Raw genomic sequence first — 18,608 nt, forward strand, 5'->3', positions numbered from 1 at the left:
GCCTATTTTGTAGAAAGGGCAGTATGTTTTTCCCCCACGAATCCATGAATCACTTAGATTCATCAGTGATGACAGTTAAATTTCCCAGAAATGTGAGGATATCACATGAGCTTTTATTTTACTGGGGTGATTATGAAACTTTAAGGAAAAAAGGTTCTCTGAACATCTTTTGTCACACAAGTTTTTATTACTTTAATTATGTACAGATTCCAATTCAAACATTCTTTCTTGATTAAATTATGGAAATATTTAAAATAATTATAGTACATGATGGTAGAAGAGATGTCGCAAGCTGCCATTTTAAATAGCTATTTTACAATAATGCTCTTTGAAAACAATTCTTAATAATTAGAATTCTAGATGATTCCCAAATAACTTCAAACATTAATTTTTCATCTGCATCTAATAAAGATAGGTAGTAATCCCAAACTACAGTGTACTTTTTCCATTTTCATTTCCCAAATAAAGATTAAGTTTCCAATTATAAACTCAAGAGGAATTTAATTATCCAAACTAGAGGCATCTGTAAAACTTTTCAAACTTATTTTCAAATTTTAAATCTACTAGTGTAGATTTTTCATTCCTCCACATTTTGACAGTATACCTGATCCAGAGATTCTGAAACTTATCCATGTATTTTAAAGTTAGGTAATTTTTATAAAACTTTTCAAAGTTTAATGATGTAATTAGATATTAGTGGAAGATGTATGGTATAAATTCAAAGAAAAAATTGTGATTTATAAAAATTTTTCTAGGATTTTGACACTCTAACAAGTAAGTCAAGTTAACAGTATCCCAGAATGTTCTCAAAATTAAATACTTAGTTCTGATGTGACCAGGGAATATAACATAATGGTTGACACCACAGGCTTGGAATGGGGGGTCTTGATTTGACACCTAACCCACAGGAAGAACTGTAGACCTTTCCCAAGCAGTATGCACACTGGCCACCTGAAGTACTTCACCTATACCAGTGTCATGGTGAAAGCATGACAAAGTCCTTGCTACACTGATTAGTAGTTATGTGACCTTGGTAAAATTACTTAACCTCTTTGTACTTGTCTCATCTGTAAAATAAGGAGGAAAATAAAACCCTCTAGCATAAGGCTTCTGTGAAGACAAAATTAACGTTTGTAAAGCAACTAGAAAAATACCTGGCACGTAATGTGTTATATAATGTATTTTCCTTTATTATTATGTTAACCTTATTTGATAGTTACTAGAACCTCTTGAGCAGGGCCAACTTCATGGGTGTGCAATCTGTGCAGTCACACAGGGCCCCACGCTAAGAAGGGCCCCATGCTTGTTTTAATTCTCTGCTACTTTTATCTTGAAATTCTTAATAACTTTTGAACAAGGGGCCCTACGCTTACATTTTGCTTGGGGCCCCACATGTTCAGTTGCTGGTCCTGCTCTTGAGGTCGATAGGATTATTGTCCCCATTCAGCCATGTTCTGTCTATGTGGCTTTGGACAAGCAGCATCCTCAGTGTTCTCACCTGAAAACTACAGGTGTAATAGGTTCTTGGGAGATGAGGTTCTGGGAGAGTTAAATAAAATAGTATGTAAGCAGTGACCGGCACCTCTAAGTTCTCAGAAACAGTACTTATTATTTTTTTTTTTTTGTATTTTTCTGAAGCTGGAAACGGGGAGGCAGTCAGACAGACTCCCACATGCACCCGACCGGGATCCACCCGGCACACCCACCAGGGGGCAATGCTCTACCCATCCAGGGTGTCGCTCTGTCTAGCGCCTGAGGCAGAGGCCATGGAGCCATCCCCAGCGCCCAGGCCATCTTTGCTCCAATGGAGCCTTGGCTGCGGGAGGGGAAGAGAGAGACAGAAAGGAAGGAGAGGGGGAGGGGTGGAGAAGCAGATGGGCGCTTCTCCTGTGTGCCCTGGCCGGGAATCGAACCCGGGACTTCTGCACACCAGGCCGACGCTCTACCACTGAGCCAACTGGCCAGGGCAGAAACAGTACCTATTTTTATTATTAACATTTATCTTGATAAAATAAGTAGCCCAACATTTCTGTGCTTCTCCTATAAATACATATTCTTGCTCACAAGTACAAGAACCTTTTCAGTACAGTTAACGGTTTAGGATAAACTGAAAGTAAAGGATAAAATCATAAAACTTATCTGGAAAAATTAAGATAGGTTTACGAGGGTGAAAGATCACATCTTTACTGTTACAGAAGGGCCTTATTAAAATTTGAGGCTTCTATGGATCTGAAAGCTGCAGAAGTTCTTTGTTCTGTAAAACCAGGCTAGGGAAGAATTCAGCTGACTTGAATTTGGGTGAGAACTGATCAAATCCTTGAGAAAATTTTCAAATGAATATATTATTAATAAAAAGTATGCTCATAAACAAAATAAATCACTGAAGTCTACATAACTGAAATATTTATTCACAAGAAATTATATTAATTTCACAAGTAAATGAGTAAGGTACGACCCCCTATACTCTGAAGGCAAAGGGAACTGTAACGAAGAAGAAACTGCTGGACACAATTATTCATTTGCAACCTCTCAAATGTAGGTTATTATTTTTATTGTGAATAAGATGCTCTATGACTTAACATTAGTTGTACTGTAGAAAGTAAATAAAATATTTTTGTAGACTGATGACATGTATAACATTTCTCAAATAAAATTTAAAAGTAAAAATAACATATATATAAATATTTTTATAATTTAGAACCCAGAATAGAAATCAGTCTCTGTAGAAAAGGGTAAAATAAAGCCTTCTAAAGAAAATTAAGAGTACAGCATTTGTTTTGACAAAAAATATAATGAAAAAGTATTCCATTTTACCTATATGAAATTGAGAACATATGTGGGGTTTTTTTCACAACACTATTACTACTGAAAAAACAAAAGAAACAGAATCCTCTTGCCCTGGCCAAGTGGCTTTGTGGATAGAGCATCATCCGGGTCAGGGCACATGTGAGAAGTGGCTAGTGAGTGCACAACTAAATGGAACTAAGTGGAACAATGAGTTGATGCTTCTCTCTCTCTCTCCCTTCCTCCCCCAAATCAATGAAATTAAAAACAAACAAACAAAAAACCCTCAGGATCTTTTGAAATCATAAGATACATTCTGATATATTTTTATATCCACCCTCCAAATCTTAATTTGTTAGGTAAGTATACTCTGGAAAGATAATCTGATGATAGGAAGGACAAAGCTTGAATTTCTGCCTTCATTTTAGAGTCTGCCATTATTTCCATCTGTCAACAGAAGTAAAATATAGTCATATCAGGGTCCTTTGCTACAGCTCTGTCAACTCAACAAACTAGTAAATCTAGACTTGCTTTTCTCCAAAACCATGTCTTTAGTGTCAGTCAGAATATTCTAGAACTACAACAGCTAAAGATGTTAGGGGACTACCCAGTGTGGATGCCTTCAACAACAAAGAATAGTCTGGGGTCTTTATAATTACTTTCTCTTCTTTTTTCCCTTCATAAACTATGATACAGCCATAGACAATGGGTATATATAACTATGGTAAGGGTAAAGAACAGACCAGCTCCATCCAGGTGATCTTATCTATTAGCATTCATAATTTGATGTTTCAACAACCATGTACTACCAAACAACACACACTTTAGTGGTTGGTTACACAAAATTGCAAGGAGGATATTTTCAAAATATTATGTGACTAGCTGCTACTAAAGTAAAAGGCAATAAAACATACACTTGAATTTTATAAAGTAACATACTTCTTTTCTCCAAAATGGTTGGCAAGTAATGTAAGGTCTCTTCAGGATACTGTCAAGTTTCATTTGGTCCCGTTTTGTCAATGGAATTAAAGTATCTTTAGGGACATTTAACCTGGTAAAAATAAATGAAAAAAATTAGTAAAAACACATGGACATAGTTAAAGTGAAGTGGTTACCAAGGGGTGGGGGGAGGAGTAAAAAGCCACGAATATTTGGTGATGGAAAATTATTTGACTTTGAGTGATGGACACACAATGCAATCAACAATTCAAATACTATAGAGATGTTCACCTGAAACCTATGTACTCTTATTGATCAATGTCACCCCACTGGATTTAATTTCTATCACAGATAAGGAAATTAGTACAAATCCACCTGTGAAAGTCTAGAAGTCTGTTTTAAGTTTTTGGTTTTCTTCACGTCATATAGGACGATGACAGGAAGGACAGACATTGGTTATAAAACAAATGAAAATAGCAATAGCATTACATATATCCACACCAAGGCAGCTCCAGAGCTTCACAGTCTCAAAACAGTGAGGTCCAATTCAGGTTCCACTGAGTACTTAATTCTTTGTATTCGCTGAAAATTTTCTGGACTATGAAAGTTAGTTTATTGCTTTTCACTTATGTGCACGTGTGCACACACACCTATCTAGTTTTAAATTTTAAAAAGATGTAATTTTATCTTGGTATGTGTTTTTAAAACAGAACATGAGAGATCCAGGATTTATGGCATGGACTACTTTTTGAAGTCACAAATCCTGGATTTCCCAGGAGAGCTCTAGTTTCAAACAGTCTTTTTCAATGTCTCCATAATTATGACCACTGCCAGTGGCAGCTCCTGGATAGGGTGACAATTTGATTGAAAGGGGGGCCTAGAGAATTTCCCTCGAAGCCATGTTTGTGTAGCTACCGCACTATTTTTCTTCTTTGATTGTACATTTATTTGGAGTGGTTTTTGAGGGCACTAATGGAATTTATGAGTTGCAGCTAGAGTTTTTCCAAGCCCTCCACCTTAATAATTATCAGATCATTTGTCTTGAATTTATGTTAGAAATGATATTCATACAAATACATCACCTCAAAGGAATTTTGACCATGACACATAACCCTAGACTGATCAAAACTTTGATTCACTGGAGTGTAAATATTCAAAAATCAAAATTTAATGTTTTCCCTTGTGCCCTCATTTTGTAAGAAGTGGCAATCACCCAAAACCTGCTCATATTCCATATTTAGGAAATAAGCACCCATTACCAAAGTTCACTCACTGGTTAGAGGAATCTAATAAACATGTTTAAGTTCATTCTCACCGGCCCATTAGAGCAATAATAAAATATTTTTAACTATCCCATTAGCAGAGATGAATAAAAGTGATGTCCTATGCTGAAAGACAGGTGGGCTCTTACTCTCCAGGGAAGGAAAAATAATTAACCTACCCAGGGGGCAGCCAAAGCCTTGAAAGTGTGTATACCCTTTGACCCAGCTATTCTGGGAATTCAGCCTATGGGACTAATTAAAGCTGCAGGCAAAGATTCAGTTACAGAGGGTCCATCAAAGAGCTATCTCTCAGAACAGAGATTTGGAAACCACCCAAACGTCTGACTTTGAGGGACTGGCTGAGTAAACAAGGCACATCCAGAATTTGAACTCAGTAATCTAAGACATTAACGTGAGGCTGTAGAAGAGAAATGGATTTACTGATATGGGAAAGTGATCTCATCATGGTGTATGAGAAAAGGAGATTACAAAATATTAGAGTATGGGTCTGTTTTTGTGAAAAGCTATATAATTTTGCACAGAAAATAATCTACAAGGGTAAAGCTGTTCATCTGTAGGTAGTTTTCATCTTGCTATTTTTTTTTCTACAATGAACATATATATTAGACTTGCCAAACTTTAGGTTCCCAAACCTTATCGTAACCTTAAAATGAGATTTTTTAAATAAAATTTTAATTTACATCTATCATAGAATTGACTCATATAGTGAATGATGTTATCAATGGTTGCCACTTAACTAGATTCAATGTCTTACACTTTCTAAGTGTAATGCATTTCAAAAAATTTTAATGGTAAAAGTAAAAACAAAAAATGTTTTCTAGCTAGCTGAAAATTTGATTAACCAAATTTGTTTAAGTATTTTAGTAGTTGAAACAGAAACAATGAACTTAATTCATAATTATGTAATCCTGAGTCACAGTGAACAATGTAAATAAAAAGCATTAACAGCTTTCCCTGAAGTAATTTTTGAGGCTTATTGTGACATATTACAATGAGTCATTATTTTAGATATCCCAGTTCTACTAAACCATCTAACCTTTTAATATCCGAAGGGAGGAGACCAAGCCATCTAATAGCTGGAACTGTGAGATTATGGGCTTCAAAAGACATAGACTAAAATAAAGAGTAAAAGCACATTAGGTAAGGCTAAGTTGCAGAGAACTAGTACACTTGTTTTGCAGCCAAATTTTTTACTCATCTAGGAAAAGTACCAAAAGCTTCACACCCCCAGAACCTTCAGAAGTGACAATCACAAGAGCTTTGCTAAACTAGACTTTCAGTGAAAGTTTTCAAACTGCTCTGTAGTGTTTCTGGCTTGATGTTCTATAAAGTAAAACCACAAAGGAACCTCTCTGGCCTACATTTATTACTGTGTTATTCTGATTCTGTATCTCAACACCTTGCTCCATCATCCTTCCCATCTGTTCTAAACATAGAAGTCAGGGACACTCAAGGCTGCAGATAATGTCCAGAGCGTATCTGGCATCATACAGTGTTGTTACTGAGGCCTGCTGAGGCCCAAGGTTACTTCAGCAGAGCAGCAGAGTGAAGGATATTAGTGCCTCTTGCCCACAGCCCATCCTGCTCTGTCATCTGTGGTTGCACTGGTCATGCCAGAAGCTGGAATCATAGCCATGGAAACAGGCTGGCCCAAGACAAGGACAGTAGCTCCCCTGGTACCTTTTGGGGGCCTTCCACTTACTAGGGGCTGATAAGTAAATGCAGAGATAACCAAATGAATATAAAATATCTCAATATTGGAAAAAGAAAAATACTTTTCTTACCATAGATCCATACTTATAAATGCACATTATTTCTATGCCTGTTAAAAGAGAGTTAACTTTAAAATTAGACTTTTTGTATATCATAGGTTAGAGAATTTGCACTCTCATATTATGTCTATTTTATTTTTGTGGACATTACCAATGAAAAACTTATGTTTCTGTTTAATATAGCTAAAAATAATAATAAATTACCTCAAGTGATTACAGTCATTAATTTTAATCTAATAACTATAATCTTGAAAAATATTTATGGAAGTGTTCCATGAGCAGAAAAGCACAAAACTACAAACATGATTAATTATGATTGCTTCGAATATAAATGATAACTTACCATGTGGATCAGCATCTACAAGAGTGAAAATGGGGATGTGAAAGGTATCCCACAGCTTCTTGACTAAAAGTCTGGTGTTTAGATCGGGTACCCCCTTCCCCTAAAAGCAAGATCAAAATGATGCATTTTAATTCTAGTAAAATGAAATCAATAAAACAATATATAAATATTTAACTTATTAATAATTTAAAAATTAGATTCCCTGACCTTAAACTTCAGGTGGTGGAAGACTGGTATTAACTGCAAAAAATGCCCACATAGACTCATCCCTTTGACTCAGTACTAGGAAATGTTTCAGCAGAAACAGGAATAATAAAAGTCCTACATACTTAGAGATGTTCACCGCAGTGTTATTTCACACTGTTAGCTCAGTAGGTAGAGCTCATCCCAATACGCCAAAGCTGTGTGTTTGATCCCCGGTCAGGGCACATGCAAGAATCAATCAATGAATGCATAAATAAGTGGAACAACAAACTGATGTTTCTCTCTTACTCGCTCACTCTCTCACTCAAATCAATAAAAAAAAAAGACATTGTAAAACAACAAAAATACTATAAATGGCCAAAATATCTAACAACAAGGACATGGACAGGTAGCATTGCACATGGTGATATATGTACCAGCTGTGGGGCCAGACAGCGTGGGTTGGCATCTCAGCTCTGCCACTTCTTTGTAGCATGAACCTGAATGACCTCCAAAACCTCTACAATTTAGGGCTCTGTAGCACCTTATGAGGTTATTATAGAAATTATTTAGTAACCATAAAGCACTTAGAAGAGTCTCTGGTTAAAATTTAGGATTTAATAAACCTAAGTTAAGTGGTAGAATAATATTATTAAGTTATTAAAACAATAATTATGTAGAAAAATAACTTAATAAGCATCACAATAGTGTTAAGAGAAAAGCAGAAAACCAAAGGAACCATGGGGCAGAGAAGGCAGCAAGCAGACATTAAGAATGGGCTTTCCATTGGACAGCTTTGAGTTTGAATTCCCTTTCTGCCACTTGTTAGTGGGTGACATCAGGCCAGTTTCTTAGTCTCGTTAGGCTGTGGCTTATTTATGAAATCAGGGTAGACATCTGCCACACAGAGCTATGACACTACAGCAAAGTGAAGCAAGACTGTCTGAATCCAGGTCCTGGTTTGACCAGCCACAACCTTCCTCCACCCCAGTGCCCTAACATGTAAACGAGGATAATGACATACATACTTCATAAAGTGGCTGAGAAACTTTACAAGTTGTGTGATAAATAGCAATAAAGGTGGACTCTAATTACATAAAGTGCTTAGCCAAGTTCCTGGCACAGTATTTTTATTTTTCCTTTGGGAAAAGATAACATATGTGTGTGGTGGAGGAGCACCAAAGGAAATCCAGTGAGAAAGGACCTCTTCCTAGCCTGACCCCCATTCTCAGCTCCCCTCTTCAGAGGCAAACATTACGGGTCACCTCGAGGGTGTTCCAGGGAGCAGTAACGTATCAATGAACACCAGGACAACAACAATGCACAGACAGGCAAGGACTAGAAGGCAGCATACGAGAAGAAAGGCAAAGCAGGGAAAGAGGATTCTGTGATTCTTCCCTCTTCAAACGTGTGTTCTACAACCACTGTGACAGCTGCTCTTCAACCCAGATGTGACAGAGTGCCGTGCCTGCAGTGCGTCTCCTAAGTGGTAGAACCAGATGTGATTCCATCACCAAAGACTGAACACAGACCTAGGCCACGCAGCTTTCTTTGTCTGCAATACACTGGCTCCCAGTCGGCCCAGCCAGGTGTGAAAGGGGAAGAGGGCTGGGCCAAAGAGTGAGCCACAGAACCCCCTACCAGGAGGGGTTCAAAACATACCCACTATTGTTTATGGGGTCTCAGTCTGCATTGTCCATCTCAACTTCAAACAAGGTGCCCAGAGGATTCCCTGCTATTATCTCAAATTTACATTCCTTAAGCTACACTCAAAATTTTTCTTCCACGAAGAACTGAGCCTTCCTACCCCTTGTCCTGTAGCTATCAATTGATAATGTGGCAAGGTTCCAATCACAGCAGGGTCATTTTCACTCATTCCTCATATCCTGTGGTCACCAAGTCCTTCTGAATTGGCTTTAAAAATGTCATTTGTTTCAGTCCTTTCTCCCCAACCGTTCCTCTTTCATCCTTATACCCGATAGTCTCTGAAGGTGCCCTGACACCAGGACTCTCCCTCTCCCTCTAACTGATGATGCAGCTACACTAATGCTTGCCATTTCCTTTCTCCCAACCCCCAACCTTCTGTTAGCACCTGACATTTCTGCACTCAGGTAGGATGCCTCCTTGGGAGGCGCAGGCCTTCCAAGACTCCCTACAGCTGCCTGATACCCTGCTTCCTCTCCGGGGAGGCTCTCCTCACTGCTGCCACAAACACAGCTCACAAATATTACAATTATTGTTCATCTAATAAACCAAAATAATTTTAAGTAGATGAGCTTTTTCCCTTTATAAAACCTGGGTTTTTATAAAGATCTGTAAAGGCAGGAGAAAGCTGAGCCGGGGAGGGCAGCCCGATCTGTTGTTATTCTGTCATCGTTCCATCCACCCACACCCCACGCTTCCGTTAGTCCCACCTCTTTCTTTCCCACTCCAGCACATCATCCATCACTCCAGTTTTATGAACTCCTCCCACATTATCCTGTAGCAGGAAGCTGACTACCCTTTCCTAACTGATGCCCGTAGTACCATGTGTGCTATCTCAATGCATTCTTCAGTGTCCTTTGCTGTTCTTTAAACATTTGTTGTTTTTAAAATGCAGGTTCCTTTTGACTGATTTGATGAAATTACCTGCTACCCATACCTGTGTGAGGAAAACAAGGAACAATTCTTATCCATTCAACCCTGCCTATGTGGGGATGGTGTGATGGTGACACACCTGTGTACCCCTACTGCGGTATTAGAAAATCACTGATATTTACAAATCGGGACCATCACCTTGATTTTAGTCAGATTTGAGAATGTTTAAATAAATGCTTTGGAAATTCTTGTTCTATGACCCCAAAGGATGCATCCTATTGCCGAGAATGTGGTCCACGCTCTATAGATGACATTTTAAAGCCCTCTTACCAATCACTAAAGTACTATGTTAGTCTTGGAACTATAGTAGAGGTGGATAATATACCGTAACCATGATGCATGGAGCCATTTTGTTGCAAAAGTTATCATCTAGCAGTCGCTGAAATGTCGCATCTTTCTCTACAATTAATAAAAATTTTGCATCTGTAATTAAATCTATGAAGTCAAGGTGGACAAATGTAAGGCAAGAGTATTTCAATTTAACCACCAACTAAATTATGGTGCCTAACCGATCAATTCAAAAGCAGCTTATAGTATTTTCATTTTTACCTTGAAATATGTCACGTATCTATTCATATGCACAGTTATCTCTCTCTCCTACTAAATGGTAAGCTCCTAGGAGAGTCCTACAGAAGGAAACATGGAGTTTCCTTTCATATACCTATTCATCCTTCATCTTCATCCTTATAGAGTCTAGCTTGTTGGTTACACATTAGAAGGCTTGATTTATCAAAGTAATGAATGAATGAACATTCTAGAAATTTAAGTAGTTTTCCCATTCAAATACAAAAGGATACTCTGAATTCCTTGAATATTAGATGGCACAGCAACAGCCTAGGATAACAAGAGAAGGCTGTTTTTATTTTAGATAAAAAGAAAGCATAACCACATTTAAAAATTTATCACAAAAATCCTGTATTTTCATTTTTTAAAAATATACCTGTTATCAGAGAAGTATGCCTCGGTAAAAAAACAATAGGAAACAGATTTATTCTTCAGTAAGAAAACAGACACATGACCCAAACTACTTCCCAGCAGGTGAGAATTTCTTGAAAACTTTGTGGCTATGTGGCTTAAAAAGCAGAAATGTGCCTTGGCTGGTTAGCTTGGTTGGTTAGAGCAGTGGTCGGCAAACCGCAGCTCGCAAGCCACATGCAGCTTTTTGGCCCCTTGAGTGTGGCTCTTCCACAAAATACCACGTGTGGCGCTACCTTGATAAGGAATGTACCTACCTATATAGTTTAAGTTTAAAAAATTTGGCTCTCAAAAGAAATTTCAATCGTTGTACTGTTGATATTTGCCTCTGTTGACTAATGAGTTTGCCGACCACTGGTTAGAGCATCATCCAGAGACACAAAGTTTGTGGGTTTGATCCCTGGTCAGGACACATACAGGAAGAGATGGATGTTTCTGTCTCTCTCTCCCTCCCTTCTTCTCTCTCTAAAGTCAATGAATTTAAAAAAAATCAGAAATGGATGAAGGAGACTTCCTTCAGCAGGATCTCGTAAGCATCACCTTCCTTCTTTCCAAACTGCTGTGCTAATTTAGTTCTGTGGGCCTTCTCTATACCAAAGCTGAGCAAAATAGTTTAATTTTAAACATATTCATTTCAGAACCAGAACATTTTATGAAGTTTACTTAAATAGCCATGCTAAAACGGTCTACCCACACTCTACCTAAGAACAACAGTACACTTTCAAAAGAAACATGTACATTTGTTTCAATGACATTTAACAAATGGCATATTTTGAAACTCTACCTATTCATATACCTATTCATCCTTCAGTTTTATTTTAAAATCTTAACCTTCAAACTACATAACAAGCAGGAAATAAAATACATTTCTACATCAAGGGATCTGAAGGGGAGTTAAAGTATGTGACCCTTACTGTTGCACAGCTGCAATTCACTTTGGTGCCGTCTTCCTCGATGTACCTTAAATTGCCAGCAATTAAACCTTTTGATGTAGATAACTTAAAAAAAAAGAGACATTTGAAAACTTTTTAATAAAAATATCTTATGCTGCAAAGTCATTCCTCATGTACATCTGCTAAAAGATGCATTTTTAGCTGAGACTGTAATTTAAGAAATGAAGGAGAAAATATGTAAGAGTATTTAGGAATAAAAAAATATTTGGTAATTCATCTACTTTGGCTCATTCATCCTGGGGAAAACATTGAGAATATTTAAATTTACATTGAGAAAAATATAGTATCAAACATATCAAAAGAAGGCAAAGATCAAACTTACTCGTTGATTACAATTTTTATATAAACATTTCGCCTTAAAACGTTTGTTACTGCCCTGGACAGATAGCTTGGTTAGTTAGAGCACTGTCTTGCCAAGGTTGCAGTTTGCATTCAGGGTCAGCCCACACACAAGAATCAACCAATGAATGCATAAATAAGTGAAATAACAAAGTGATGTTTCTCTTTCTCTCTCTCTTCCTCTCTCTCCCTAAAATCAATCAATAAATTAATATATATATATATTTGGTATTAAATGCTACTTACTATATGTAGACACCTCCTTGGCACTTTTAACATACAGGAAATGTCATTGATAATGTTGTCCACAACAGTCTGGTTACCGAAGAGTTGGCTGTCAGTGTAATATATGTCTCTATGAAATTTAAAATATATATATTTTTAAGTAACCATGTTTTCTTTGAATACAACACGTATTGGAATATTATTTAAAGAAAGCTTTACCTGGATGAAATATGCATATAAACAAGTAATCTATTACCCACACTTTACGTAACTTTTCAAAACATGTAATGAAAGTTAATCTAACTAAATCTCACGTTGCATTTTAAAGTAATCGACTAGAACAATATATTTACCTTTTGGTTGCGTAAGTGTTGCTCTGTACCAGTTTGTAAATCATGGACAATATTTTAAGAATTAGAGCTGGAAAATAAGATGCAACAAACAAGTTACTCATCATTTTTCTGACTAATTAAAAACATTTAACTGTCCCCAATTACTTTCTAAAACATTACAAAAATCATCTTTCCAACAGAAGTGTTAAGTATAGAATATATAATTGCCTGAAGTATCAGATAAAATTAGTTGCTCAATGAACAGCAAAATTGAAGAGAATACTTCTCCACTGAACCATGTACCTTGAAATTTTATTTTGGAATTATTATTTACTCCCATGGTCAATGACAATGCAAAATTCTACAAATTTATTTCCAATACAAGGATTGTCCATTAAAAAACAAGTAACATTATTTAACTAGGAACAATGAAAACCCAGAGGGAAACCAAATTCACTTACTATTAAAAGCTAAGAAAGATGAACTTACCAAAGTTTTTAACTGATTTTGGTGAATCACTTTTGATTTTTCTTGTGGTACAATGAGATACCATTTGAAGACCCACAGAATCTTCAAACCTATAATTGTGTTTAAAGCAAGAAAATGAAATAAAAAGAGAATTAACTTCTGAATGCCAAAAAATATTCACTTAATGTCCTCTTCTGCATATCATTTAAATCCACACTTCTTTGTAACGTAAGTACTAAAGCTTTAGGATAATTCGGTTCTAAGCTTAGATAATTCCAGGTGATAATTAGGTAATTAGTGTTGTGACATGTAGAGGCACCAAAAGAAAGTGTTTAAAATAAAGGAATTATAGACCTTTGATTATGATATGTGTGTGTGTCTGTGTATCTCTTTCCGGGGGAGACACTTAAGTGTATGTGAACTATTTTCAAATACGTATTCCACAATTCCATTAGAATTTTGCTAACTTTTAACAATTTACTCATTTAATAAGTTTTGAAATATTTAATTTCTGATTTACTTCCAAAGTTACATTAACTTTGGATAGGAAATCATGTATAATATATTAGGTTGCTAAGTTGAAATACCAAGCCTGTCCTAAAGGTGGCACAAGGTACCAGGAAAATAGGCCAGTTGTCAGCAGCTTCAAGGCTTGATGCAATCCATCTTGCAAAGCATAAAGCAAAATAAGATTCAAAAGCTTACATCTTATGTTAATTATATCGAGCATAAAAGACTACTTAGTGACTCTGAGCCTCAAAATTACTCTTATTCTGTTTCTATAACTCTCACTGAGAACTATTTTTGTAGTGTTTTTCATTATTTAATGGAAAAATTCTACAGGCTGAGGATTTCAGAAAAACAAACTGTGTAGCTAGGTTCCAGGATTTTGATAAAGCTGTTTGCTGATTTTACTCTCTGGGACACATGACTTAGGAGAGCAAGCCCTATTAGGAGAAAGAGCCTTTGAAACGTGTTCTATGTTCAGGACACATTTATTTTAGTCTCCATATCAGGACTGGTTGTAAGCCCCCTGAACAAGAAGTTTGCTTTCTCAGTACAGATGATAATTTCCACCACTGAGTGCTAGAAAGCTTAGATCTAAGTTTGGAGCCTATTTTTAGCTGGACTATAAGGCTTTATCATATGCATTTTGAATTCTAGCCTCTTTCAGAGCTCCATTCTTTCTTCTTAGCATTGTTTTCTCCTTTGCCTTATCTTTCATGCCTATATTCATGCCTTTTGGGCAGGGTTAAAGCAATACAAAAATAAAATCCGACTAGAACTCTAACTTGAATAAATTCAAATGACGACACAGATACTGCATTTAAAAACTAAAAAGTGCAAAATGCCCACTTGATATTTTCCCAGCTCGATCTGTTGTCTATCGTGAAGGCAGGTGCTTCGTTTCTTGCCACGCTTCTGATTATGTCTTGGATAATATTTTCTATAGCTGCAAGAACCTCAGAACTGAAACAATAAACACATGGTGATTCAACCTTAATTCTAAATTATTTCTTTACAATATGTAGCATTTCCCCAGATTAACCCTGAAAAAACTTTTTGTCCCATTGGTTGTTTTTTAGGACTAGGTAATCCACCTCAATGACGCCATTCTCCACTAAATTCCGACATCAGTACTGCATTAAAACCACCATTGCATTGATAGTGGTTACGGAAGAGAGTTTAATTTGCTTGTAATTTTACTTTTCAAACAAATTACCCATTGAAGTAATATCTCCCTTTTAGATTAATGACCAGATGATACAATTTATAAATTTATTTTAATCTATGTTACATATTAACCTTCTGAAATACAAACTTGTTGGCTTGAACTACTACTCAGTGTTTCATTTAAAAGTGATGTCATATTGGCGTTGAATTTATTTCCCCAAACTGCAATGCAAAAGTATTTCAAAAGAAACCTTTCTTTTTGTAGCACATTACCCATTGGTCTCATGCCTTAAATCAGTCCTTTTGAATGTTAGTGATACAAAAAAAAAAAAAGAAAGTTTAATCACTACCACGAAAAGACTTGGCCACTCTTAGGCCACTTGACAGCAAACTATTAAGACTTAGTTCAGTTTTCTGTCGGCTGACTTTTAATTTTTCAAGCCATCAGCTTCCAAAAAGGCTGTTCGGTTATAAATACCGTTCGTATATTGCCTAGGATGGAAAATCAAATCTGGCAAATGGGGAAAATGTAGATGCTTCTCATTTCCACGAGAACCTGCTTTCTTCCGAAAACATGTGTTTAAACAACACATTTGAAAACATTTAATATTTCCTAATCTCGACAGGTGGAAACTGACTCAATCTCTCATTCACTTTTTTTTTTCCAGTTTGAGACGTGGCAGGACAACATGGTGACCAAGTGTGAGATACAATCAGACGAATTTACATCTGAAATGTAAACCAGGGACCTCGACTCCCTCTTTTCTCTCATCCTCCTAAATTCTCCCTCACACTAAAGCCTTATGTAAAAATTTGTTTGCTTGTGGGTGTTCTCGCTCTCTCTCTCTCTCTTTTTTTTTTTTTTTTGGTAGTTGATTTGGGCTTAAAAATAAGATAGCCATTCATTTAGGAGGGAAAACTGTCGATAAACCAGAAAAGCAGGTCAAGGAAGCAAACAGAGCACTTTAAGTAAAAGTTTCAGTATGGTTCTGTAGTTAATTCTAAGTTGGGCTCCTGCAGAGCCCACATGATTGATTTTATCAGCACCCCACTCTGAGCTTTAATTGATATCAAAGAAACCGTTTGAAATATGTACCCTGCCTTCCCTTCCAAGTCAAGAAAAACACTATTTTATTATAAACCCCTTAAAATGGGTTGACTTCCTTGAGCATTTTGATAAAATACACATATTGAGTGAGAACTCCCAACATTTTCTCTTTAAAAAAAAATTCCTGAAGACTCAAGTTAAAATTTTATCCAAAAAAACAAACAAACAAAAAATCCCCCTTAACTGTGCCCTCAACTCCTTGACCCATAAGGATCTCAGGAAACCTGCGAGCCCAGCCCTGTGGAACTTTCTAGAAGGGGTACATTCTAGAAGGCACGGGGCTGGGGGGAGAAGTCACGAGGCATTTGGGAATGCAAAGTAAGAATGAAAAGCAGAAAAGGGAAGGCGCGCTCCGGAAGGGCGCTCTCGGGGTTCAGGGCTGGTTGACCACTGGAAGGGCACTCTCGGGGTTCAGGGCTGGTTGGCCACCGGGTCCGGCCCGGGGCCTCTAACACCCGGGAGGCAGCCACCTTCCCGGCAGAGCACGTGCAGCCCCAGGCCAGGCCGTGGAGCCCTCTCCGTCCACCTCCAGCACTCGCCCCGGCGCCGTCCTGTACCTGGAGGCCAGGTGCGTCCCCGCGCCAGCGCCACAGGGCTGCCCAGCGCCTCTCCTCAGGCCGGCCAGCAGGGACGCCCTGTGCTGCTCCAGAACCTCGAAGAATGAGGCCTCAGGCCCCATCGGAGCAAAGGCCATGAAGGCGGGCGGCAATGAAAATCTCCAAGCACAGGAATCCAACCCGGCCGCAAACGCTCTCCTCTGGTACAGCGGCGTGCGTGCTCGCGAGCCAGGCTCTTCCCGCGCTTCCGGGTAGAGCCCTCTTGCGCATGCGTGCACCTTGCCAGCTGGGCTATGCAGACGCATGCGCATGGCACCTCCCATGGAGTGCAATGTGCACATGCTTGCAAGGCTGATCAGGCATGGTCACACCTGCGGGACAAAGTCTTGGGTCCTTCCTGGAGCGCGGTCTAGCAAGGAGCCGCGACCAGCAGGGTATGCTTGGGATGTTGGACCTAGATTTCATTGAAATGCTTTTATGCGGTGTGTGTATATGTGTACCTGTATCTGTTTAGGTATAGGTGTACCAGAGATTTGTCATTGTAACAAATAGTTATGGCAACTCAGGCGTGTGGCAGATACAGTGCTGGGCACTGGGCTTAGCCGTGAGCAAAGCAAACCCAAATCCTGCCTTACTGATGCTCATGGAGGAGACATTCATGAGGGCTTCCATAGTCTGGTTCACTCCGCCTCTTCTCTGTTAAGTGTCTAACCACCCCAGAGGGTTCCTCATGGGATCATAGCAGTTTTGCAGGTGGGAGAAAGTGAGCTCCCCCAATTCAGGCAGGCCCAGGTTCACATTTAGCAAATGAAAATACAGGATGCTCGGTTAATTTTGAATTTCAGATAAACACTGACTACTTTTTTTTAGGGTCCCATGCAACCTCAGGGACATACTTTTGCTAAAAACGTACTGTTCTGAAATTCAAATTTTGCTGGTGTCAGTACTTTATCTCGCAATCCTGCCATGGGAGCACACTGTCCCCTTGCACATTGGTGGGGTGTGCCTTTCTCCCTGCTCTCTCAGAGCCTTCAGGAGCAAAGGGGAGGGGTGTGGAAGCCCCAGGGTGGGGTCCTGCCTCTGGGGGAGGATGTCCTTGAGAGAGGGCAACGGGGAGAGCCCCTGCAGCAACTGGGCTCCTGGGTCTGTGAGGGGCTGGTCCTGCCAGACGGAGCCTGGGGACTTGGCCCCCAGAAAAGCCACCTGACAGCTCAGTTTCTAGTTATGGATAGTTTAGAAATGAAACCTGCTTTCCCATCATCAATAATAATGGGCTTCCTCCCTCTGTTCGTAATGATGGCTGCCAGTGCCAGGCAGTGTGCTGAGGGCCTTTGTTACTGTGATCACAAATACTTGCTCACCATCTACCCTGTGCGAGGAAGTGTTGGGTACTGAGGACACAGCTGTGAACAAGGCAGGCAGTGTCTTTACCCTTCGGGAGGGGGGAACTGGGATTAATAGGTGGACAAGAAAATAATTAAGTGGTAGGGTCAGAAGGGGATTTAAATCAGAATAACCTTAGCGGTAAAAATTTTTTATCCCCATTTCACAGATGGTGAAACTGAGGCATGGAGAGGTTGAGCAATTTGTGCAAGATTGCAGCATGGTAAGTGATGGAGCTGAGAGGTAAATCTTGACTTCAATTTTGAGCTCTTCTTACTAGCGTATGAGGCAATGCTGATGGTCTGGCTGGGAGCATGTCATAATTTTCTGGGGGCATCTTCAGTGCTGAAATGATGTCTCTGACCTCAGTTTTCTCATCTTTCCTGACACTGTTGCCGCAGGTGGGCTCTCCTTTATTATTGGCAATGAGGAACAAACAAATAAAGGCCTTTGAAGGGGAAGCCAAGTTAATAACATCCATGAGACTTGTTTGCTGGGTGGTGCCTCTCTCCTGGGACCAGAACCATCCGGTCTGTCGTGAGGACAGATCATTCTGTATCACATGTCAACTATACTCAGTGAGGAGCCAGTGGCTTCATTAGATCTGACATGAAATGGAAGTTCCTGTGCCGGATAGGGGCACAGGGTGAGAT

General features: G+C 38.7%; 2 protein-coding genes across 3 annotated transcripts in view; both read right to left on the reverse strand.

Moving 5' to 3' along the window:
* The window catches only part of PCK1 (phosphoenolpyruvate carboxykinase 1), a 701,569-nt gene that overhangs the window by 146,831 nt on the left and 536,130 nt on the right, over positions 1-18,608 (reverse strand). The window lies entirely within an intron of this gene.
* SPO11 (SPO11 initiator of meiotic double strand breaks) lies at positions 3,112-16,709 on the reverse strand. 2 transcript variants are annotated; one of them, XM_066386263.1, is made up of 13 exons: positions 16,573-16,709; positions 14,590-14,703; positions 13,255-13,343; positions 12,787-12,853; positions 12,455-12,563; positions 11,831-11,914; positions 10,739-10,775; positions 10,267-10,376; positions 7,122-7,221; positions 6,791-6,828; positions 6,043-6,119; positions 3,724-3,835; positions 3,112-3,231 (listed from the first exon to the last, which is right to left on the reverse strand). In XM_066386263.1, the coding sequence occupies exons 1-13, from the start codon at positions 16,707-16,709 to the stop codon at positions 3,112-3,114; spliced, it is 1,194 nt and encodes a 397-aa protein (XP_066242360.1). The 2 variants fall into 2 exon arrangements, with proteins under 2 accessions (XP_066242360.1, XP_066242361.1); XM_066386264.1 differs by lacking the exon at positions 14,590-14,703.

This window comes from Saccopteryx leptura, chromosome 5 (genome assembly GCF_036850995.1).
Source record: "Saccopteryx leptura isolate mSacLep1 chromosome 5, mSacLep1_pri_phased_curated, whole genome shotgun sequence".
Taxonomy (NCBI): domain Eukaryota; kingdom Metazoa; phylum Chordata; class Mammalia; order Chiroptera; family Emballonuridae; genus Saccopteryx; species Saccopteryx leptura.

Bases quoted from the DNA above. Each gene is read 5' to 3' on its own strand.
- SPO11 (XM_066386263.1), bottom strand. From the start codon at position 16,709: ATGGCCTTTGCTCCGATGGGGCCTGAGGCCTCATTCTTCGAGGTTCTG. The intron at 12,854-13,254 runs GTAAGTTCATCT...CTTATTTTCCAG, and splicing joins AAAATCAGTTAAAAACTTTG to CTCTAATTCTTAAAATATTG. The intron at 10,377-10,738 runs GTATCCTTTTGT...TTGACTTCATAG, and splicing joins TAATATTCAAGGAATTCAGA to ATTTAATTACAGATGCAAAA.